Here is a 25616-nt window from a genome sequence, read left to right on the forward strand (position 1 = left end):
CTCCTAAAACTCAACAACAAAAAGACCAACCCAAGTTTAAAAAGGAGCAAAATTTTTAAGTAGACATTTCTCTAAAGATATACAAAGATTAATAGTTTGCACATGAAAAGATGCTCAACATCTTTAGTCACTGGGGAAATGCAAATCAAAAACACAATGAGATATTACTTTATACTTAATAGGATGACTGTTTTTTAAAAATGGAAAATAAGTATTGGTGAGATTGTGGAGGTATTGAAACTCTGATGGGAATGCAAAATGGTGCAGCTGTTGTGGAAAACAGTTTGGCACATCCTCAAAAAGCTAAACGTAGAATTGCCGTGGGACCTATCAGTTCTACTCCTAGCTGCATACGCAAAAGAATTGAAAACAGAGACTCAAACAGATACTTGTATGCCAGTGTTTATTGTAGCGTAATTCATAATAGCCAAAAGGTTGAAACTACCCAAGTGTCCATCAACAGATGAATGGATAAACAAAATGTGGTGTATTCATACAATGCAATATTTTTCATCCCTGAAAAGGAATGAAGTTCTTATATGTGCTACCACATGGGCAATCCTCGAAAACATTATGCTAAGTAAAAGAAGCCAGGCACAAAAGGACAAATATTGGATGATTCCACTTATAAGAACTATCTAGAATAGGCAAATTCATAGAGACAAAGTAGATTAGAGATTACCAGGTGCTGCAGGGTGGGAGCAGAATGGGGAGTTATTGCTTAAAGTGTAAAGAGTTTCTGTTTGGAAGGAATTCCCTGGAGGTCCAGTGGTTAGGACCCTGAGCTTCCCCTGCTGAGGGCTGGGGTTCAATCCCTGTTCGGGGAACTAGCATCCCACAAGCCACATGGCATGTCCAAAAAAAAAAAAAAGTTTCTGTCTGGATAATAAAAAAAAACTTTTGGAAATAAAAAGTGTTAATGGTTATACAGCATTGTGAATGTGACTGATAAATGCCACTGAATTATACACTTAATGGTTAAAATGGCAAATTTTATGTTTATTTATATGTAAACATTATATCTCTGTATACTAAATTCGTATATATTTCACAGTATTTAAAAAGGCAGCATTTAGGGAATTTTCTCTAGATCTGGCAGTGATCTTAGCTTCAACATATATTCACTATCATATTGGATACAGAGTATAACAAGGCAAGCCATTCAGTATAATATAGGGTTAATTACCCAGAAAATAAAAGTAGGGAATTAAATCAGTCACCAATAATTTTGTTTAAATATGACATGTTTTTTTAATATATCTGAAACAAAAGTGTCATGAAACAATGTTTATGTACAGTTTGAAGAATACCAATATACTTCCTACCAGCTCTTAATTCTCTGTGTATTTTCTGCTATGTTCCAGTTGGTTCTTGTGGTGTTTTTCTGGATCCATTTTCAGGTTTGCATTTATATAAGTAGCTGTGGCACTGTGAGTATCTGATCTTCCTAATCTCATCTCTTTTATTAGCAACAAAACCTCCATTTTACAGGTGAAGATCCTGAAATTCAGAAAGGTGATTGACTTAGACAAGATCACACTGCTGTTAGAGAGAGCCTGGATTTGAATCTCAATCTATTTTATACTAAAGCCTTATTTCCCTTTCTATTTAGATTATTGATATAAAGTAGATCTTTTGGAAAGAGGTACTTACCAATCACATTTTCCATTTAGGCCTATTTTAGGTATATGGTTACTCTTTTTTTTTTTTTTTTTTTTTTTTTTTTGCGGTACGTGGGCCTCTCACTGTTGTGGCCTCTCCCGTTGCGGAGCAACAGGCTCCGGACGCGCAGGCTCAGCGGCCATGGCTCACGGGCCCAGCCGCTCCGCGGCATGTGGGATCCTCCCACACCGGGGCACGAACCCGTGTCCCCTGCATCGGCAGGCAGACTCTCAACCACTGCGCCACCAGGGAAGCCCCTGGTTACTCTTACCTATGATACAAAATAGCTATGGTAGAGATTTTATTTTTCTTGCTGGATTTTTGTCAGATACTTGCAAGGTACCTTTTCCTTAACTAAGACTTCAGAATAGACTACTTTTGAGAGTAGCTTCTCAAATTTTTGACATGTGTAAATGTGCCAAATTTGTAGGTTAACAGATTCCAGCTGCCTGTCCCACTAAGAGTTCCTTTAGCAGGAGATGTAGTGTCTTACTTATCCTGATGTCAAGCACAGTGTCTGGCATACAATAAAGTCCTAATAATGGACTGTTTATCCTTTTTGTGGAATGAACTAATTAACTGATACATACCTATGCTCTTGTCAGTTGTTGGGGTTTTTGTGTTCTTTGATTTTCAAAACCATGTTGTTAGAGAAATCTTGCCATCGAAATAGTTCCTGTATATATATATATATATATATATATATATATATATATATATATATATTTTTTTTTTTTTGGTGAAAAAAAGAACCATCCAAAATTTATTCTCCGACAGACGGCATCAGCAGGTAAAAACTACAGGGGTTTCTCCGTAGATCATACATTCACAAGGCATTGTTAGCTTAACAACTGAGAAAGCCTCTGGTGTGTTTTCTGTAACAATATCCACTTTACAGTGTAAATAGGTACTATTATTGTGTTCACTTACAATTCCAGAAGGAAAGGCACAACTTGGCAAAACAAAAAAAAATTTTTTTTGGATCCTAAAGTCAGGTGCAGTTACCAAGAGACAGACTTGAGAACAGTCTCAATCCACTTTTCCACATAGAGGGGCAAAGACTTCCCCCAGAAATGTGGGTCTTTCTTTCTCCTTCCTTGTTAAAATCCTCAAGAGTGACGCTTCATCGTCTGCTTAATATCACATGTACGAAAGGGGGATTAAGAAAAAAAGAATCACAACAACATCTTGAACTTCCAGCTGCTCGCACCAATACATCAACTCTTAGGTTTACGACAGGGCCTAGGAACACTTCAGCGGTCATCAAATAAGAAAATAGAGATTATAGCTACAAAAATAACACATGAATGACGTAGATAAATTAAAGCTTTCACATCCAGGAGTTGCCTGTTCCAACTTGGTAGCCTTCATGCAATACTCAGGGGGGAAAAAATCTTCATAATTACTTGGCATAAGTCACAGTCAAGGAACTTCTGGTACAAATTAATATTAGAAGTTATTAGTATATAATAAGGAAACACGCCCTTCTGGTGAGTTTGTTTCTTCAAGAACGGACACCCAGCACTTCAGAGTAGGCACCGGTGAACTAAATTAAGTAACCTGCGATTCCCTGCTTAGGTGCTCACCTCTCCTGGTTTTAGAAGAAGAAGTGCATCTGGAAAGCAGAGGGAGGACCTTGGCACCCTTGGGGCCCCACCTGAACTGTATTTAAATAAGCAGCAACACACACGCTGACTCTCTACGGACTAAAATCCGTCCGTTTGAGGGCATTCTACTTAAGGTTCCAAGGTTGAAAAAAAAATTGGAATTCTACAACCTTGGTTTAAAAACAAAAAAAGTATATTCAAAAAAGAAAAGAGGGGCTTCCCTGGTGGCGCAGCGGTTGAGAATCTGCCTGCTAATGCAGGGGACACGGGTTCGAGCCCTGGCCTGGGAGGATCCCACATGCCGCGGAGCAACTAGGCCCGTGAGCCACAGCTACTGAGCCTGCGCTCCGCAACAAGAGAGGCCGATACTGAGAGGCCCGCGCACCGCGATGAAGAGTGGCCCCTGCTTGCCGCAACTAGAGAAAGCCCTCGCACAGAAACGAAGACCCAACACACCAAAAATAAATAAATTAATTGATAAAAACGCCTACCCCCAACATCTTAAAAAAAAAGAAAAGAGGGGGATTCCCTGGTGGCGCAGTGGTTGAGGGTGTGCCTGCCGTTGCAGGGGACACAGGTTTGTGCCCCGGTCCGGGAGGATCCCACATGCCACGGAGCGGCTGGGCCTGTGAGCCGTGGCCACTGAGCCTGCACGTCCGGAGCCTGTGCTCCGCAACGGGAGAGGCCACAGCAGTGAGACGCCCGCGTACCGCAAAAAAAAAAAAAAAAAAAAAGAAAGCAAAGCAAAGAAAAATGGGTGTAGGGTTGGGAGAATACAAAACAGGTCCCTAAACAGATGACAGACCTTGTCCATTTACCTGCATACAGTCAGCACTGAAGTAGGTATAACAGTAACGCCCACCCACCCTCTCCAGCCCCCAAACAGGCAAAACAGTTATCTTCTCCATGGTGGTTCAACACTTTCCAACTTGAAATAAGTGACAGTCTTTTATTTCCTGTATATTTTTAAGGAATTAAAGAAACACCCATTCTGTATAACTCTTAATATACATTCTTATAGGCAGTGTTCCCAGATAGCCCGTCGTAATAGTAAGTTGACTCTGTAGTTATATCAGAGAACATTGATACAGTAAATACTGAGTGTCCACTATTAGCAAGGCCCTGAACTTGGGAGATACTGTAGGAAATAGAAAGATGAATCAGACTTTGTTTTTGCTTTCAAAAATCTTGTAGTTTTACAGAACATCCACCCCAAATGAAATAATGTTTGTGAAAGTTCTACTGTAAATAGTAAAACATTTGCTTGGTAATATACTAGGCATAAAGCTTGTTGTTGCTTTGTAAGATACGTGTACTAACAATCTGAATCTTCCTTCTCTTGAGTATCCTCTGCCAGGCTTAGCTGCAGCTTCATCACCTTTCCCGTGAATTATTGCAAAACGGGCTTTAGTGGGTCTCTTTGACCTCGGAATCTATACTCCTGTCTGTCTTGCGCAGTGCAATAGAACTGTTTTTCATCAGTACTTCCAAATGCTTGTTGAGTCCTCATATTTATGAGCCATGACCTACTTTCATGGCCTTGTCTCTACCCACCCCCACCCCCCAACACTCATGATCTAGGATTCTAAGGGCTCAGCATGAAGAGCTCCTCTATTCGCCTTCACATTGACAGAACATACCAAAATATTCATATCCCCATTGGTTTTCATAATCTGTTCTGTTTTTCTTGAAATACTCTTTATTTACCTCTTTTTCTGGTAAAACCTCATTCATCCTTTAGGTCCTAGCATAAATGTCACCACTTGAATAAAACTTCTTTGATCGCCCTTCATCCATTGGCTGTATAAGGGTTTCTCTCCTCTGTATTTTCATAGTAGTTCATAGATACATCAGTTACTCAGTTTGTAGATGACTCTGACTGCTTTCTGCCTCTATAATTATTTGTTTTCATGACCATCTCGCTCTCTGAATTCTGAACTTCTTAGAGCAGAGACTGTCTGTTAATTTATCTTTGCCCTCCAAATACTAAATGTGCTCAGTAAATGTTTCATTTAGTCCTCTGGAAAGAATATTATATACAAAATAGTCGGACATATTTAAGTATTAGATCAGGGGGACTTGGTGAGGTGTAATTTGAGTATAATAAAGGAGCTGAATGATTTCTAATTCTCAGTCTAGCTTTTTTCCATAGCTTGGTTGGTGATAACTGACCTAATTGGTGTCTTAAATGTATTACTAATTTCACCATAAATTACTAGAGATACTAATTCCTATTTCTTGGCTGAAGCACAGAACCTCCTAAGGATAACAGTACACCCATCTAAGGCTTGTGAGAATTGACTGAGTTAATATTTTAAAGCAATTGGAATAGTATTGTCACATGGTAAACACACAATAAATGTTAGCTATTATTATTATCCTGGTAAGAATTTATAATGTTCTCTGAGATGTGTTGTGTTGCCTATAGAAGTTATTGGTGGTTATCTTAAAATAATAGTATTTTAAATTAAGGTAAAAACATTGTTTTTCTATGTCTTTCATGTATTCATCAGATACTTGTTTTGTACCTGCTGTGTGTCTCATACTTTGTCACAAGCTAGGGATACAAAGATGACTTCTCAGAGCTCAGCCAAAAAATTCTTCTTGACTCAGATTTGAAAAGGTTTAAGTAAAGACTGTATATGGGGCTTCCCTGGTGGCGCAGTGGTTGAGAGTCCGCCTACCGATGCAGGGGACACGGGTTCGTGCCCCGGTCCGGGAGGATCCCACATGCCGCAGAGCGGCTGGGCCCGTGAGCCATGGCCGCTGGGCCTGCGCGTCTGGAGCCTGTGCTCCGCAACGGGAGAGGCCACAACAGTGAGAGGCCCGCGTACAGCAAAAAACAAACAAACAAAAAACCTAAAAATAGAGCTACCATATGATCCAGCAATCCCATTCCTGGGCATATGCCTGAAACTAACACAATATTTTAAAATTTTTTAATTGAAGTATAGTTGATTTACAGTGTTGTATTAGCTTCTGGTGTACAGCAAAGAGATTCATATATATATATATATATATATATATATATATATATATATATATATATATATATATATATGGTCTTCATCTTCTTTTCCATATGGTTTATTACAGGGTATTGAATACAGTTCCCTATGCTATACAGTAGGACCTTGTTGTTTATCTATTTTATATATAGTTGTTTGTATCTGCTAATACCAGACTCCTAATTTATCCCTCCCGCTATCCCCTTTGGTAACCATAAGTTTGTTTTCTATGTCTGTGAGTCTCTTTTCTGTTTCATAGATAAGTTCATTTGTGTCATATTTTAGATTCCACATATAAGTGATATATCTTATGGTATTTGTCTTTCTCTTTCTAATTTCACTTAGTAGGATAATCTCTGGGTCCGTCCATGTTGCTGCAAAATGGCATTATTTCATTCTTTTTGATGACTGAGTGGTATTTAATTGTATATATATGCCACATCTTCTTTATCTGTTCATCTGTCGATGGACGTTTAGGTTGCTTCCATGTCTTAGCTGTTGTAAATAGTGCTCCTGTGAACATTAGGCGTGCATGTATCTTTGAATTAGAATTTCCTCTGGATATATGCCCAGGAGTGGGATTGCTGGATCATATGGCAACTCTTTTTAGTTTTTTAGGAACCTCCGTACTGTTTTCCGTAGTGGCTGCACCAGTTTACATTCCCACCAGCAGTGTAGGAGTGTTCCCTTTTCAACACAACCTCTCCACCATTTAACACAATATTCTGTATGAGCTATGCTCTCCCCCCTACCCCCACCCCCACACAAAAAATTGTAAAAAATCCATCACATTTGAAATTAGATTTTAATTTCATACCCTGGCCTACATAAATTTGGCCTTTGGTTACCTCTTCAGCTTTATCTTTTGCTGCTCTCCCTCTTATTCTACTTCACTTAAACTGATCTTGTTCTGTGGTTTTATAATATGCCAAACCTTAAGGCTTTGTGCTTGCTGTTTCTTCTATCTGGAATATTCCTATGCCAGGTCTTCATGTGGCTGATTTCTGTTTTATCAGTCATGTCTCAACTTTTTGTGTCAAATGTCAACTTTTTAAAATGAGGCCTCCCCTGAGCACCCAAGGCAGAGTAGCACTCAGACTTTCCTCTTTCACAGTATTCTATTTTATTTTCAACATAGCCTTTGTCTCTACTTGATATTTTCTTATGTTCACCTATTTGACTGCCTCCTAGAATATAAGCTCCATGGTGGCAGGTTGGTTGTTTTCTTTACACTGGTATTCCAGGTCCTAGACTAGTTCCTGCCATAGAACAAGTACTCAATAAATATTTGTGGAATCGCTGGATAAATGAATCTCTTTAAATTTCATGTCTCTCAGTTAAAATAAAGGTTTTCATCTGAATGATATTCAGGGACTCCCCCATCAAAGGTAAACAATGGCAGACACTAGTTAAAGGCTGTAATGACTGATTTTATTCAATAACTACGGTGGTAGTGTTAATGCAAGTTCATGTGCCCGACGCATAGTGAGGTCAAACACACCGAGACATCGGAGTTTGGAGCAGAGAAAGGTTTATTGCAGGGCCACGCAAGTAGACAGGTGGCTCAAGCCCTAAAAAGCCCAGAGCTCCCCGAAGGGTTTCAGCAAAGCATTTTTAAAAGCCAGGTTGGGGGTAGGGTTCTCAGGGTATGTGATCAGCTCATGCACAATTCTCTGACTGGCTGGTGGTGAGGGAACGGTGGAGTCACAGGGGTTAACATTATCAGTCCTTAGGCTCCAGGAGGCCTGGGCCTATGTGCTCATGGTCATCAAGTAGTTAACATCTTCCATTTGGTGGGGGGTTTTCACAACTCAGGAAATGTGCATCAAATACTGTTACCTAGGTACTTCAGAGAGGAGCTAAAGCAGAGGATATGGGGGAAAGGGCTGTCCTGGGAAGGCCCCGATGGGGTCCTACTCGTTACAGTAGTAGATGGAGCTTGAGCTTAATTTCAGTTTGCCCAGAAGTGGCTGGTGTTTTAAAGGGAGAATGAGGGAGTTGGGGAGATGGTAATGAGGGAGTAAAGGGGTCAAGCAGGGTTAGGGAAATTCAAAAATCACAAACTCCTGGTATGAGAGTTGGTCAAAGTTAGCTTTATTAGGTCTTTTGTGCCTGCTAACTATGCAAGTTACTAGACTTCTACCTTCCCACAGAGTCTGATGATTACATACAAAAGGAATGGCTTTCAGGTCCTTGAGGACACCCTGTCTTGTAGGAGATACATACACATCCCAGAGGGACAGAGGAAAGATTTACAATTTTAAGTTTATTTTTAAAATTAATTGGGGAATTGCCTGGCAGTCTCGTTGTTAGTACTTGGCGCTTTCACTGCGGTGGCCCAGGTTCGATTCCTGGTCGGGGAATTAAGATCCTGCAAGCTGCACAGCATGCCAAAAAGAAAAAAAGGAGGTGAGGGACCTAGATCAGGTATTGGCTAGAACAAACAATAAATTCTTTTGGCAACCTTGAGTTTTCTAGACAGCAGTGAGGGAGGAGCAGGGTTGTGCTAGGGAAGTGTCCTTAGGCTGATAGAAGCCATGCTAGAGTTTGGTCTGCTCTCTCAGTGCAGGTGTTTGGGTATTCATGCTGAGAGTTTTTGCAGTTTTTCTGTACCCCTCCTCCTTTTTAATGCCTTATCTTTAGAACTGCCAAAAAGAGAAGAGTTACTGGTACTTCCATTGTGTATATGAATCTAAGATTAATATGTTAATGATCTCACTGAGATAAATCCTGTGTATTTGCTGTGTAGGCATGTGAAACTACCTTTCTTATAAATATTGAGCTGATGTGAACTTTTAAATGCCCCCCCACGCCCCCTCCCCTTTATTTTCCATCCTCAACCTTGTTTTTCTCTGTGTAGAAGAAGTTAAGAAGAACAGACACAGGGAGTTTTGGAGTGATAGCAGGCAGCCAGCCAAGAGGTCTCCCAGGCTGAATGGCATTCAGCCTTGCAGGCCCGGGACATTTGATTTTGTGTGTGTATTAGAAAGACTGTTCCTTAGGCACCATACAGGGGGTAGCAACAAGATGTGACCGCTCATTAACTACATTTAGAGAGAGTCAAACTTAAAACCAGTATTATGGAATTATAACTTATGGTGATAAATATGAATGTTTTGGATATTGGAACATTCTCTAAAGAGGAATTGCATGCAAAACCAAATTATAATTATATATTGATACAAGGCTGCTTGGTTAGAATCAAGTTGGAACGTGGGGAGTTAATGTGAATTACCAATCTACTAGGGATCCCCTTGCTTTAAGGTCCCAAGAATAACTGTCTAGACAGTCTCTGATAAACAAAGCTAATTTCTGGTTCTCTAGGCAGACTGTGGCCCCTGGGTCAAATCTGGCCTGCTGCTTGTTTATGTATGGCTTGAAAACTAAGAATGGTTTTATATATTTAAATGGTTGGGAGAATGGTTGACATATGAAAATTATATGAAATTCAAATTTCCTTATAAAGTGGTATTGTAATACAGTGAAGCTTACTTGTTTATGTATTTTCTGTGACTGCTTTTGCACTATAACAGCAGAGTTGAATAGTTGAAAAAGAGGCCATATGGTCACAAAGCCTAAATTATTTCCTGTTTGTCCCTTAGAAAAAGTTTGCTGACTCTTGGTGAGATTATATAGTCCTGCATAAGAATTATTTAAGTGTCATTTAGAGTACCTTTTTTATTTGCAGGTTTTATTTGCAGTATTTACTTCGTGGTAACAACAGGTTAGGGCTACTTGGGCAAATCTAATTAATGTGCCTTTGGTGGGCTGGGAGTACCTCAAATGGCACAGTAGTATGTCTACATTGCCCTTAAAGAAACAGAAAATGAATAGCATGTTTATCTCTGAATATCAGCACAACAGAGGTTTTACACCCTAAGCATTGTAAATGAAGGTCAGTAAATTGAAGCTAAGTAGTGAGGAAGCAGACGCTTATATCTTAATTATCTCTATATCTACCTCTCTTTCTCTTTCCTCCCCTTTCACACAGTAAATGATAATCAACAGTTGTTCAGCTATATTTGGTGTCTGACGCTGTGAGCTGTTGGCCATGCTTTGGATCTGTGTCATTCTCAGCCCCTTTGGTGAAACTGAACTTCCCCACACTCAGCTTTAGCCTACATCTTCTTCTAGGGGTATGGTGTACAGTAGAGCACTCAAGAAATGCTTCATCCAAATCATAAGCTTGGCTCTGTGTTGTTGGCTGTCCCTCTGTCTGATTTTTTTAAATTGAGCTATTATTCACATACCGTGAGATTCACTCTTTAAAAATATGCAATTCAGTGTTTTTAAGCATATTCACAAGGATGTGCGCTATCTTAACTGTAGAACACTATCATAATTATAGAGCATTTTTGTTACTCTGAAATGAAATCTGCCCATAGCCACCACTGTCTGTTCCTCCCTCTGCTTACCCACTAGCAACTGCTAACAAATTTTGTCTATATGGATTTGACTTCTGTGGAAATTCCATATACAAACTTCCATAAATTTGTGACCTCTTATGTCTGGTTTCTTTCACATAGCATCGTGGTCTTTTGGGTTTTTTTTTTTTTGTTTTTTTTTTTGCGGTACGTGGGCCTCTCACTGTTGCGGCCTCTCCCATTGCGAAGCACAGGCTCCGGACGCTCAGGCTCAGCAGCCATGGCTCACGGGCCCAGCCGCTCCGCGGCATGTGGGATCTTCCCAGACTGGGGCATGAACCCGTGTCCCCTGCATCGGCAGGCGGACTCTCAACCACTGCGCCACCAGGGAAGCCCTAGCATCGTGTTTTGATGTTCATCCATGCTGTAGAATATATCACTACTTCATTCCTTTTCATGGATGCATAAAATCCCATTGTATTTATATTCCATGTATTATTTTATTCATTCAGCAGTTGATGGAAATTTGGGTTGTTCCCACCTTTTGGCTATTATACTGTGATGAACATTTGTACAGTATATGTTTTCATTTTTTGGGAGTACATACCGAGGAGTGGAATTGCTAAGTCATGTGGTAACTCAGTGTTAACATTTTGAGGAATTGTTAAACTTTTTTTTTACAAAGCGGCTGCACCATTTTACATTCCCATCATTTGCTATTATCCTTTTTTAAAAAAATTTATTTATTTTTGACTGCATTGGGTCTCCGTTGCTGCGTGAGCTTTCTCTAGCTGGCGGCAAGCAGGGGCTACTCTTCGTTGCGGTGCGCAGGCGTCTCATTGCAGTGGCTTCTCTTATTGAAGAGCATGGGCTCCAGGCGCGCAGCCTTCAGTAGTTGTGGTGCGTGGGCTCAGTAGTCGTAGCTTGTGGGCTCTAGAGCGCAAGCTCTGTAGTTGTGGCGCACAGGCTTAGTTGCTCCACAACGTGTAGGATCTTCCCGGACCAAGGCTCGGACCCATGTCCCCTGCATTGGCAGGTGGTTTTTCAACCACTGCGCCACCAGGGAAGCCCCTGTCCTTCTTTTTGATTACAGCTATCCTAACAGGTATGAAGTAGTATTTCATTGTGGTTTTGATTTGCATTTCCCTAATGACTAAGGACATTGACTATCTTTTCCTGTGCTTATTGACCATTTATATATATTCTTTGGCAAAGTGTCTATTCACATGTTGACCTTTAGGTTTTGATATAATCATTTGAGGTCTTCTGTGTATAATATTCCAGAAATTTCCCTTATTCTGTATATCTCAATTTTTTTCCTCTACAAAATGTAGTGCTATCAGTCAGAGGAAGTATGATATTCCAGAGAATGGAGAGCTCATTCTTCCTTTTCGCCTTTGAAGATCCCCCATGATATAGCTCCTTGCCATATTGCATTCTGTCCTAACTTGGTAAAAAAAAAAAAAATGACGACACCGGTACAGGAGAGGAAAAGGGTAGCCCTCCCAGTAGGGCCAGCCTGGTCTTATTCCTAGGTTGAGGTGGTTATATAAAGCAGTTTCACTTGCCTGTTTGTTTTTCTCCTGCCAGTGTTTCTAGCTAATTGCCCAAGCTCCCAGATAATTTTGTGCCTTGTATTGGTTCTTCTCCCTTGGGCTTCATTATACTCTTTGTTCCTTGGATTGGAAAAAGAGCATGAAGTTTCTAGGTACTTTTTATCATTTTTTATACCTATTTCACAACCTTTAAGGTCAGTATTATTACTGCTCCCCTTTTATTGCTGAGGAAACTGGCTCACAGAGGTCATAAAGCCCATGGTGCATCGCCTGATAAGTGGAATGGTTATCCAAATCTTCTTTACTCATCCTTTTAAAGTGTCTCTGGTTTGCTTGCAATGTTTGTATGAGAAGAGAAGCCTAGAAATTTAAGTTAATGCCACATTATAGAAGGTCTCAAATGCCAAGCAGTGGAGTCTTTACCCATAATTAGGAGGATTTTGAGTTGGAGAGTTACTTGAATAAAAATGTGCCTACAGTTTGGCATGGTTTTTTTAGCTTGCTTCTATTGTAGGCATAGAGATGAATAAACTATTGTCCTTGCCGTCGAGGAACTTCTAGGCTGTTTGGAGAGGTGGAATCAGATAATTACTTGCATTTGGGAAAATGTGCCACAAAAGTGTATATAAAATTCTTGAGAGCAGAGGAGAAAGCTGCAGGGATCACTGCTTACCTTAAATTCAATCATCAGACAGTAATAAACATTTCTGGTATATTTAAGTAATAGGCATTTCAGGGTGGGATTGGATTCAGTTGTGTTTGGTATAAACTTTTTCCTTTATATATTAACAAAACTGTTAACATAATTGTACAACAAAACTACCAATGTAAATTTAAATTGCTTTTATGTATTAAGACTTTAACTTTCTCTGACAGATATGTCAAGAGTTTAACAGCACCTGGGCATGGGAGATGGAGAAGAAAGGCTATCTTGAAATGAGTGTTGAATGCAAGTTAGCACTCTTAAAGGTAATAAATTTATTATTTGTTACAGTTATTTTAATTAAAAAATTCACTTTTGACTCCTTCTGGATGAATTGGGAAATAACTAGAAAGTAGACTTTTGGTGGGGGGCTTACGCCTGCAGCATGTGGGATCTTAGTTCCCCGACCAGAGATCGAACCTGCACCCCCTGCAGTGGAAGCACCGAGTCTTAACCACTAGACCACCAGGGAAGTCCCCAAGTAGACATTTTCACTATTAGCGGAAAAGGACAATAGATTTTTCTTTTTCTTGTTTATTGTTTGGTGATAAAACTGTTCTTTAAATTACTGTTTGGGGTTATTTTTCAATATACAAGTATATCTAGGTTTATGATCTCTGCTTGTAGGGACAATAGTAGAATGGGTAAACCCCACATTAATTTTATGCATTATTTGCAGCCTTCACAGTCATTGTTAACAAATACGGTAAACTGTGGTTAATCTTTTACTGATTTACTAAATTAGTAATTTGATCATTAGTTTTCCAGATGACATGGGGCATGCCAGTGTGTACTTAATAAAAGTCTCACATAACCAAACCTACTTAATTAAAATAGGTCTTCTCAAAGTATAGATTTATTTTCAATTTTGAGTTCCCCTTTTTCTCCTTGCTTGCTTCAATGTGTTGGCCCTAATTATTAGCAATGTGGTCAGCATAATGAAGGGGAAAACTACCTTTATAGAAGAGAGTCTATGGGCCTAGACACCACAGGCAAAGGCAAAGAGGCTATGATAGGGACGTCATGTATTATTTGCCTGGGCATATAGGTTCAGGGAAGAAATCTGACTTTATACACTAATCATACACAAAAATTTTAATTAAAAATCAGTTCTTCCAATTTGGTGATGTCTTTTTTTTTTTAAAGAGAATTCCACAGAGTAAGTTATCAATAAGACTGCCTTCCTTAAAAACTGTATATGTCTCAAGCTTTCAAAAACAGATAGCCATTTCAAGAATGAAGTTCATCTAAAAGCTTTAAGAGAGAAGGAGTGATTGAAAATTTTATACCATGAACAAATTTGGGAAACTTTAGTACAAACAGACTCATTGCTTTAAAATATAACTTCACTTTTGTGTCATTGGTTGGGTTAAACCTATACATTTCTGTAATACAAAAATTAAATGTTAACTTAGAAATTTATGTTTTAAAGTTGGTTACTGTAAAATAAGTGTACAAAAGGGGAGAGAGGAAAGTGAAAGATGGATAAAACTAAAAGTATTCTTTCTCCTATCCCCAAATCTGTTCCTTGGTTGAACATATCACATTTATTTTCATGGAGAAACATTTATGGGGTATTTTAAACCATGTCATGACTATTTTCCAGTACCTCTGTGAGTGTCAGTTTGATGACAATCTCAAATTCAAGAATATTATCAATGAGGAGGATGCCGATACCATGCGTCTCCAGCCAATTGGCCGTGACAAAGATGGCCTCATGTACTGGTACCAGTTGGATCAAGATCACAATGTCAGAATGTATATAGAAGAACAAGATGATCAAGATGGCTCTTCATGGAAATGCATCGTCAGGTATCTTTTATTGGAATTTTTTTAATGTTTATTTGCATGTTTCTTACTTTGATCTCTTCTCTATTGGAATATAATCTCTAGAGCTGGGTGATCCTTTTCTCTTTATGGGATTGGGAATTTCCAGGACCTAGCCTAGTGCCCAGCATAATACCTATAGCAGGTGCTCAATTATTTGTCAAATAAATATGTTTAGCAGTGTGGTCCATATCAGGACAAATACTTTGTACTTTGGAAAGCTGGAATCTGAAAAATAATGATGCATAGGTAATATGCACACAGAAACTCATCGTTGGAAAGAAATGTAAGAAAAACATTATATATATATTTTTTTTGGCTGTGGTGCACAGCTTCGGGATCTTAGTTCCCGGACCAGGGATCAAGCCCATGCCCTCGGCAATGAAAGCCCAGCGTCCTAACCATTGGACTGCCAGGAAATTCCCAGAAAAACATTATTTGATTTTTATTTAGCTATATAGTTTTCTATTAGGCATTATTTGTTTATTACTCATTAATGTGGCTAATTCATCTGACACTTAACTATATTTTCAGTTTTTCCTGTGCATACATTTCTTTACTGAGGTCTGAAGAAATCTGAGGAACATTCTAGTTTTTTTGCCCTGATCTTTTTTTTTTCTATTCTTAATTTCTTTCGTTTATTTATTTATTTTACTTATTTATTTTTGGCTGTGTTGGGTCTTAATTGCTGCACGCAGGCTTTCTCTTGTTGTGGCTAGCAGGGGCTACTCTTTGTTGTAGCACGTGGGCTTCTCATTGCGGTGGCTTCTCTTGCTGCAGAGCACAGGCTCTGGGCGCGCAGGCTTCTGTAGTTGTGGCTCGCGGGCTCTAGAGCACAGGCTCAGTAGTTGTGGCGCAAAGCCTTAGTTTGCTCTGTGGCATGTGGGATCCTCCCAGACCAGGGATCAAAACCCATGTCCCCTGCATTGGCAGGTGGATTCTTAACCCTGTGCCACCAGGGAAGTCCCTCTAATCTTAATTAACTTTTTTTCTTTTACATCTTTGTTGGAGTATAATTGCTTTACAATGTTGTGTTAGTTTCTGCTGTATAACAAAGTGAATCAGCTATATGTACACATATATCCCCATATGCCCTCCCTCTTGCGTTTCCCTCCCATCCTCCCAATCCCACCCTTCTAGGTAGTCACAAAGCACCGACCTGATCTCCCTGTGCTATACAGCTGCTTCCCACTAGCTATCTGTTTTACATTTGGTAGTATATATATGTCAGTGCTACTCTCTCACCTCGTCCCAGCTTCCCCTCCCTGCCCCACGTCCTCAAGTCCATTCTCTACGTCTGTGTCTTTATTCCTGTCCTGCCCCTGGGTTCTTCAGAAACCTTTTTTTTTAAGATTCCATATATATGTGTTAGCATATAGTATTTGTTTTTCTCTTTCTGACTTACTTCACTCTGTATGATAGGTTCTAGGTCCATCCACCTCACTAAAATAACTCAGTTTTGTGTCTTCTTATGGCTGAGTAATATTCCAACGTATATATATGCCACATCTTCTTTATCCATTCATCTGTTGATGGACACTTAGGTTGCTTCCATGTCCTGTTATTGTAAATAGTGCTGAAATGAACATTGTGGTACATGACTCTTTTTGAATTATGGTTTTCTCAGGGTATATGCCCAGTAGGGGGGATTGCTGGGTCATATGGTAGTTCTATTTGTAGTTTTTTAAGGAACCGCCATACAGTTCTCCATAGTGGCTGTATCAATTCACATTCCCACCAACAGCACAGGAAGGTTCTCGTTTCTCCACACCCTCTCCAGCATTTATTGTTTGTACATTTTTTCATGATGGCCATTCTGACCAGTGTGAGTTGATACCTCATTGTGGTTTTGATTTCTATTTCTTTAATGATTCCTGATGTTGAGCATACTTTCATTTGTTTGTGGGCAGTCTATATATCTTCTTTGGAGAAATGTCTATTTCGGTCTTCTGCCCGTTTTTGGATTGGGTTGATTGATTGATTGATTGATTTTTGGGTACGCGGGCCTCTCACTGTTGTGACCTCTCCCGTTGTGGAGCGCAGGCTCAGCGGCCATGGCTCACGGGCCCAGCGGCTCCGCAGCATGTGGAATCTTCCCTGACCGAGGCACGAACACATGTCCCCTGCATCGGCAGGTGGACTCTCAACCACTGCGCCACCAGGGAAGCCCAGGTTGTTTGATTTTGATATTGAGCTGCATGAGCTGCTTGTGTATTTTGGAGATTAATCCTTTATCACTTGCTTCGTTTGCAAATATTTTCTCCCATTCTGAGGACTGTCTTTTGGTCTTGTTTATGGTTTCCTTTGCTGTGCAAAAGCTTTTAAGTTTCATTAGGTCCCATTTGTTTATTTTTGTTTTTATTTCTGATACTTTAGGACGTGGGTCAAAAAGGATCTTGCTGTGATTTATGTCATAGAGTGGTCTGCCTATGTTTTTGTCTAAGAGTTTTATACTATCTGGCCTTACATTTAAGTCTTTAATCCATTTTGAGTTTATTTTTGTGTATGGTGTTAGGTAGAGTTCTAATTTCATTCTTTTACATGTAGCTGTCCAGTTTTCCCAGCACCACTTTTTGAAGAGGCTGTCTCTTCTCCATTGGATATTCTTGCCTCCTTTGTCAAAGATAAGGTGACCATATATATGTGGGCTTATCTCTGGGCTTTCTATCCTGTTCCATTGATCTATATTTCTGTTTTGTGCCAGTACCATACTGTACTTGATTACTGTAGCTTTGTAGTATAGTCTGAAGTCAGGGTGTCTGATTCCTCCAACTCCATTTTTCTTTCTCAAGATTGCTTTGGCTATTCAGGGTCTTTTGTGTCTCCATACAAATTTTAAGATTTTTTGTTCTACTTCTGTGAAAAATGCCATTGGTAGTTTGATAGGGATTGCATTGATTCTGTACATTGCTTTGGGTAGTATAGTCATTTTCACAGTGTTGATTCTTCCAATCCAAGAACATGGTATATCTCTCCATCTGTTTGTATTGTCTTCAGTTTCTTTCATCAGTGCCTTAAAGTTTTCTGCATACAGGTCTTTTGTCTTCTTGGGTAGATTTATTCCTAGGTATTTTATTCTTTTTGTTGCAGTGGTAAATGGGAGCGTTGCCTTAATTTCTCTTTCAGATTTTTCATTGTTAGTGTATAGGAATGCAAGAGATTTCTGTGCATTAGTTTTGTACCCTGCTACTTTACCAAATTCATTGATTAGCTCTAGTAGTTTTCTGGTAGAGTCTTTAAGATTCTCTATGTTTAATATCATGTCATCTGCAAACAGTGACAGCTTTACTTCTTCTTTTCCGATTTGGATTCCTTTTATTTCTTTTTCTTCTCTGATTGCCATTGCTAAAACTTCCAAAACTATGTTGAATAATAGTGGTGAGAGTGGACAACCTTGTCTTGTTCCTGATCTTAGAGGAAATGGTTTCAGTTTTTCACCATTGAGTACGATGTTGGCTGTGGGTTTGTCATATATGGTCTTTATTATGTTGAGGTAGGTTCCCTCTATGCGTACTTTCTGGAGAGTTTTTATCATAAATGGGTGTTGAATTTTGTCAAAAGCTTTTTCTGCATCTATTGAGATTATTATATGGTTTTTCTCCTTCAATTTGTTAATAAGGTGTATCCCATTGATTGATTTGCATATACTGAAGAATCCTTGCATTCCTGGGATAAACCCCACTTGATCTTCTTGTTCCATCCTTTTAATGTGCTGTTGGATTCTGTTTGCTAATATTTTGTTGAGGATTTCTGCGTCTGTGTTCATCAGTGATATTGGCCTGTAGTTTCCTTTTCTTGTGACATCTTTGTCTGGTTTTGGTATCAGGGTGATGGTGGCCTCGTAGAATGAGTTTGGGAATGTTCCTCCCTTTGCTGTATTTTGGAAGTATTTGAGAAGGATAGGTATTAGCTCTTCTCTAAACGTTTGATAGAATTCGCCTGTGAAGCCATCTGGTTCTGGGCTTTTGTTTGTTGGAAGATTTTTAGTCACTTTCAACTTCAGTGCTTGTGATTGGTCTGTTCATATTTTCTATTTCTTCCTGGTTCATTCTTGGTAGGTTGTACTTTTCTAAGCATTTGTCCATTTTTTTGAGGTTGTCCATTTTATTGGCATTGTGTTGCTTGTAGTAGCCTCTCATGATGCTTTGTATTTCTGCAGTGTCAGTTGTTACTTCTCCATTTTCATTTCTAATTCTGTTGATTTGAGTCTTCTCCCTTTCTGTCTTGATGAGTCTGGCTAATGGTTTATCAATTTTGTTTATCTCTCAAAGAAGTAGGTTTTAGTTTTATTGATCTTTGCTATTGTTTCCTTCATTTCTTTTTATTTATTTCTGATCTGACCTTTATGATTTCTTCTGCTAACTTTGGGAGTTTTTTGTTCTTCTTTCTCTAATTGCTTTAGGTGTAAGTTTAGGTTGTTTATTTGAGATGTTTCTTGTTTCTTGAGGTAGCATTGTATTGCTATAAACTTCCCTCTTAGAACTGTTTTTGCCGCATCCCATAGGTTTTGGGTTGTCGTATTTTCATTGTCATTTATTTCTATGTAGTTTTTGATTTCCTCTTGTATTTCTTCTGTGATCTCTTGGTTATTTCGTAGTGTATTCTTTAGCCTCCGTGTGTTTGTATTTTTTACAGTTTTTTTTTTCTGTATTTGATATCTCGTCTCATAACATATTTGTTGAAAAAGATGCTTGATATGATTTCAATTTTCTTAAATTTACTGAGGCTTAATTTGTGACCCAAGATATGATCTATCTTGGAGAATGATCCGTGTGCACTTGAGAAGGTAGTGTATTCTGTTGTATTTGGATGGAATGTCCTATAAATATCAGTTAAGTCCGTCTTTAACTGATAAAGACGGACTTAACTGATATTAAAGCTTGTGTTTCCTTATTTATTTTCATTTTGGATGATCTGTCCATTGGTGAAAGTGGGGTGTTAAAGTCCCCTACTATGATTGTGTTACTGTCAATTTCCCCTTTTATGGCTGTTAGCATTTGCCTTATGTATTGAGGTGCTCCTATGTTGGGTGCATAAATATTTACAGTTGTTTTATCTTCTTGGATTGATCCCTTGATCATTATGTAGTGTCCTTCTTTGTCTCTTCTAATAGTCTTTATTTTAAAGTCTATTTTGTCTGATATGAGAATAGCTGCTCCACCTTTCTTTTGATTTCCGTTTGCATGGAATATCTTTTTCTATCCCCTCACTTTCAGTCTGTATGTGTCCCTAGGTCTGAAATGGGTCTCTTGTAGATAGCATATATACGGGTCTTGTTTTTGTATCCATCCAGCCATTGTATGTCTTTTGGTTGGAGCATTTAATCCATTTACATTTAAGGTAATTATCGATATGTATGTTTCCATTACCATTTTAATCGTTTTGGGTTTGTTTTTGTAGGTCTTTTCCTTCTCTTGTGTTTCCTGTCTAGAAAAGTTCCTTTAGCATTTGTTGTAAAGTTTGGTGGTGCTGAATTCTCTTAAGTTTTGCTTGTCTCTAAAGGTTTTAATTTCTCTGTTGAATCTGAATGAGATCCTTGCTGTGTAGACTAATCTTGGTTGTAGGTTTTTCCCTTTCATCACTTTAAATATATCCTGCCACTCCCTTCTGGCTTGCAGAGTTTCTGCTGAAAGATCAGCTGTTAACCTTATGGGAATTCCCTTGTAGGTTTTTGTTGCTTTTCCCTTGCTACTTTAAATTTTTTTTTTTTTTTAAATTTTTGATAGTTTGATTAATGTGTTTCTTGGCATGTTTATCCTAGGGTTTATCCTGAATGGGACTCTGCACTTCCTGGACCTTCCTGGACTTGATTGACTAGTTTTTGACTATAATCTCTTCAAATATTTTCTCTTACCCTTTCTTTTTCTCTTCTTCTTCTGGGACCCCTATCATTTGAATGTAAGTACATTTAATATTGTCCCAGAAGTCTCTGAGACTGTCCTCAATTCTTTTCATTCTTTTTTCTTTATTCTGCTCTGCGGTAGTTATTTTCACTATTCTGTCTTCCAGGTCATTTATTTGTTCTTCTGCTTCAGTTATTCTGCTATTGATTTCTTTAGAGTATTGTAATTTCATTTATTGTGTTGTTTATCACTGTTTGTTTTCTCTTAGTTCTTCTAGATCCTTGTTAAATGTTTCTTGCATTTTCTCCATTCTCTTCCTGAGATTTTGGATCATCTTTACTCATTACTCTGAATCCTTTTTCAGGTAGACTGCCTATTTCTCTTCATTTCTTTGGTCTGGTGGGTTTTTAAACCTTGCTCCTTCATCTGCTGCATATGTTTTTCTCTGCCCTCTCATTTTTTTAAACTTACTGTGTTTGGGGTCTACTTATCACAGGCTGCAGGTTCATAGTTCCTCTTATTTCTCGTGTCTGCCCCCAGTGGGTTAGATTGGTTCAGTGGCTTGTGTAGGCTTTCTTGCACAGGGACTGGTGCCTGTGTTCTGGTAGATGAGGCTGGATCTTGTTCCTCTGGTGGGAAGAGCCTTATCTGCTGGTGTATTTTGGGGTGTCTGTGAACTTAGCATGACTTTAGGCAGCCTCTCTGTTAATGTGTGGGGTTGTATTCCTGTCTTGTTAGTTGTTCGGCATGGGGCATCTAGCACTGGAGCCTGCTGGCCGTTGGGTGGAGCTCAGTCTTAGTGTTGAGATGGAGATCTCTGGGAGAGCTCTCACTGATTAATATTACATGGGGCCAGGAGGTCTCTGGTGGTCCAACATCTTGGACCGTTTCCCCTAATCTTTTTCGAAAAACCTTGATTTCTTATATTTGTATTGACAAATATATTTGAACGGAAACATTTAATGTAAAACTTTAAAATAAAACTTTCTTTTAAATTGATAAGTGACTGGGACTGTTATTCAGAATCTTTGTGTGTCCAATTTTCTGTTTTTGGTAATTAATTATTTAGAATTTATTCTTTTAATTCTCACAATTTATATTAAGTTTGAAAATATCGGGATTTATAACTACAGTAGGGATAAGTAATAGATATATATCCACTGGCTTATGAAAAACTCCTTTAACTGTAACTCGTCTTTGTTTTTGCTGAGATTTAGCAATTTTTTGTCAGTGGTCATTTATTAATGTTTCGAAGAGATAATTCGTAGAAATTCATAATAGTTGTTTGGGTCAGGGAGGCTCAACTTGCATGCCCTAAGGATAAACATTAAATGAGCTGTTGGGGGATTGTTTTATAAGCATCCTTTCCTCATATTATAATATGGTTTTCCATGTAGTTAATTTACTAAATTAAGATCAACAAAATGTTCCTGAAATAAAATATACTCACCATCTTTCCTTATGAATACATACATTAAATGAGGTTCTGTTCGTTATGTTTTACCACCACTTCTAATTCCTATATCAAACTTGCATAGTTGTTAAAGACATATTGTCTTCTACTTTGTAGATGAAGAACATATGGCAGAGAAAAATTATGGTTATTATTAATCAGTCATACACGCTTAAAACAACTTCTGGTTTACACTGTTTTAAGTAGATTATACCCCAGTGCATGATGTGAGAGAAAGAGCATTGATTTTATAGTTAATAACTGTTTGAATCTGGGTTCCTTTGCTTATCATCTGTAGGCAGCTTACTTAATTTCTCTGATCCTCTTTAAAATGAAAATGATAATACTTCCTTGTTAAGTTGTTCTGAGAACTATAAGAGAAATCATACTAGGGCCATAGTACATGCTTGATAAAAATTTGTTCCTTTTCTCCCAGTTAAACTATTGTCTTTTCTTACAACTTCTATTCCCAGAGATTGAAACTTAGTTTCTTTATAAAAGAAATATTTATCAGCAGGAAGAAAAAAGGGCAAATTTGCCAGGCAACTCTTCCCAAATATGCAGTAATATTGGGATCATTAATAAAACATTGGGTTTTTGACTCTGATTTCAGGTAATTAAAGCCAAATTCTAAACACCTGATTGTCACACTGATGTTCCTTTATTTCATTAAACTAATAGATTTCTATCACATGCCTACTTGTGTAACTGGCTCTGTGTTGAGCAATGGGGAATATGGTAGTGAATAGTACAGCTCTGACATCTCTAGATGAGCTTCATGCACCTTTGGAATCCTTTATATTTTAAGTAGTAGCTCTTAGTTGTAATTAATATGTGTATTTTCCGGGGAAATACCATTGTTCTGATAGATTCTCAATGTGTCCTGTGACACGACGGTATTTCAGTTAGCTTTAACTTGACATACTAGTACTATTTTGGACAAATGTAGTGAAACCGTTTTAATCCATATAGGTCTCTCATTTTTGTGAAGGCTTTGTGAAGAGAGGGCTTCCCTGGTGGCGCAGTGGTTGGGAGTCCGCCTGCCGATGCAGGGGACGTGGGTTCGTGCCCCGGTCCGGGAGGATCCCGCGTGCCGTGGAGTGGCTGGGCCCATGGGCCATGGCCTCTGGGCCTGCGCGTCCGGGGCCTGTGCTCCGCAACAGGAGAGGCTGCGGCAGTGGGGGGCCCGCGTACCGCAAAAAAAAAAAGAAATGAAAAAGAGGACATCACTGTATATCCCATGGACATTAAAAGGATAATAAAGGAATGCTGATGCTGTGAATAACTGGATTCCCACAGATCTGATAACCTAGATGAAATGGACCAATTAATTGAAAAGGACAATGTGCTAAATCTCACAACAGAAGAATAGGTAATATGCACAAGTCTCTATTAAAGAAATTGGATCAGTAATTAACCTTCTAAAATGGAACACCAGGCTCAGATGGGTTCAGTAGTGAATTCTACCAAACATTTATGGAAGAAATTATACCGATTTTCTTCAGTCTTTTTCAGATGATAGAAGGAGAGAGAATAATTCCTAACTAATTATGTGAGGCCAGCATTACCTTAATACGCAAACCAGACAAAGATATAAAAAAAGAAAATTATAGACTAGTATCTCTCATGAACATAAAGATGAAAATTTTCAAAAAATATTAGCAAATTAAAACCAACAATGCATAAAAAGTATAATATACCATGACCAAGTGGGATTTATCCCAGGTATACAAGGCTGGTTCAATATTTGAAAACCAGTTTTCACACATCACCAGGTTAAAGAAGAAAATATCACATGATCATGTCAATACATACATAAAAATCATTTGATAAAATTCAACACCCTTTCATGATTAAAACTCTCAGTAAAGTAGGAAGAGATGGAAACTTCCTTGATTAAAAAATATATATATTGGGAATTCCCTGGCGTTCCAGTGGTTAGGACTCTGCAGTTCCACTGCTGGGGCCCCGGGTTCCATCCCTGGATGGGGAACTAACATCCCACGAGCCATGTGACGCGGCCAAAAAAAACCCAAAAAACAAACAAACTGATTTGCTATGGAGGCAGAGAATAAATCCTAATCAGAATTGGAGGATTTCCAGTACTTGGCTTTCAACAAAAGTTAAGGGGCATCTAATAGATTTGTTAGCTGAATATTTAATTTAAAATTATTTTTTAAAAAAGCTACAAAAACCTACACATAACATCTATTTAATGAAGTTTTTCCCACTAAGATCAGGAACAAGGCAAGGGTATCTGCTCTCTTCGTTCGTTTGCAGCATCATACTGGAAGTTCTAATTAATGCAGTAAGATAAGAAAAGGAAATAAGAGATACACAGATTGAGAAGGGAGAAATAAAACTATCGTTTTTTGCCAATGACATCATTTTCTATGTAGAAAATCTGAAAGAATCGACCAAAAAATCTCCTGGAACTAATTCGTGATTATAGCAGTGTTGCAGGATAAAATGTTAATACACAAATGTCAATCACTTTCTTATATACCATCAGTGAATGTGTAGAATCTGAATTTAAAAACATAGTACCTTTACATTAGCTCCCCTAAAACACCTAGGTATAAATCTAACGAAATATGAAAAAGTGTATACGAGGAAAACAAAATTCTAATCAAAGAAATCAAAGAAGAATCAATAAATGGAGAGCTATTACATGTTCAGGGACAAGAACACTTAATATTGTCAAGATGTTACCTCTTCCCAACTTAATCTGTAGATTTCACCGCAATCCCAATCAAAATCCCAGCAACTTATTTGTGGATATCAACAAACTGACTCTAAAACTTATAGACAAAAGACCTAGAATACACAGTGTTGTAGAAGAACAAAGTTGAAGTACTGACAGTACCTGAGTCCATGACTTACTATAAAACTATCATAATGAAGAGAGTGTGGTATTGGCAAGAGAATAGACAAGTAGATCAGTGGGACAGAATAAAGAGCACTGAAATAGACACACATAAATATAGTTAACTTACATTTGACAAAGGAGCAAAGGCAATACAGTGGAGAAAAGATAGTCTTTACAAGTGGTGCTGGCATAACTGGACATTCAAATGCAAAAAATTGAATCTAGACACAGAGCTTTACAACGTTTACAAAAATTAACTCAAAATGAATCACAGACCAACATGTAAAATGCAAAACTATAAAACTCCAAGAAGGTAACATAGAAGACAATCTAGATTACCTCAGGTTTGATGATAACTTTTTTGATGCAATACCAAAGGTGCAATCCATGAAAGAAAGAATTGATATTCTGGACTTCATTAAAATTAAAAAATTTCTGCTCTGTGAAAGACAGTGTCAACATAATGCAAATATAAGCCACAGAATGGCAGACAATAATTTACAAAAGACATATCTGATAGAGGACTGTTATTCAAAATATACAAAAAACTCTTCAAGTCCAACAGTAAGAAAACAAACAACCTGGTTTATAATGGGCCAAAGACCTTATCAGACAGATGGCAAATCATCACAGGAAAAGATGCACCATGTCCTATTTCATCAGGGAAATGTAAATTAAGACAACAGTGAGGTATTACTAGACACCTATTACAGTGGCCAGAATC

General features: G+C 38.4%; 1 protein-coding gene across 2 annotated transcripts in view; it reads left to right on the top strand.

Annotated features, from left to right (window-relative positions):
• RSF1 (remodeling and spacing factor 1) overlaps positions 1–25616 on the top strand; it is a 170089-nt gene that overhangs the window by 83401 nt on the left and 61072 nt on the right. For both annotated transcript variants that reach the window (XM_032639555.1, XM_032639556.1), the window contains exons 3-4: positions 13074–13166; positions 14507–14712. In XM_032639555.1, coding sequence (XP_032495446.1) covers positions 13074–13166; positions 14507–14712 — 299 coding nt within the window. The remainder of the gene's footprint in view (positions 1–13073; positions 13167–14506; positions 14713–25616) is intronic.

This window comes from Phocoena sinus, chromosome 8 (assembly GCF_008692025.1).
Source record: "Phocoena sinus isolate mPhoSin1 chromosome 8, mPhoSin1.pri, whole genome shotgun sequence".
Taxonomy (NCBI): Eukaryota; Metazoa; Chordata; class Mammalia; order Artiodactyla; family Phocoenidae; genus Phocoena; species Phocoena sinus.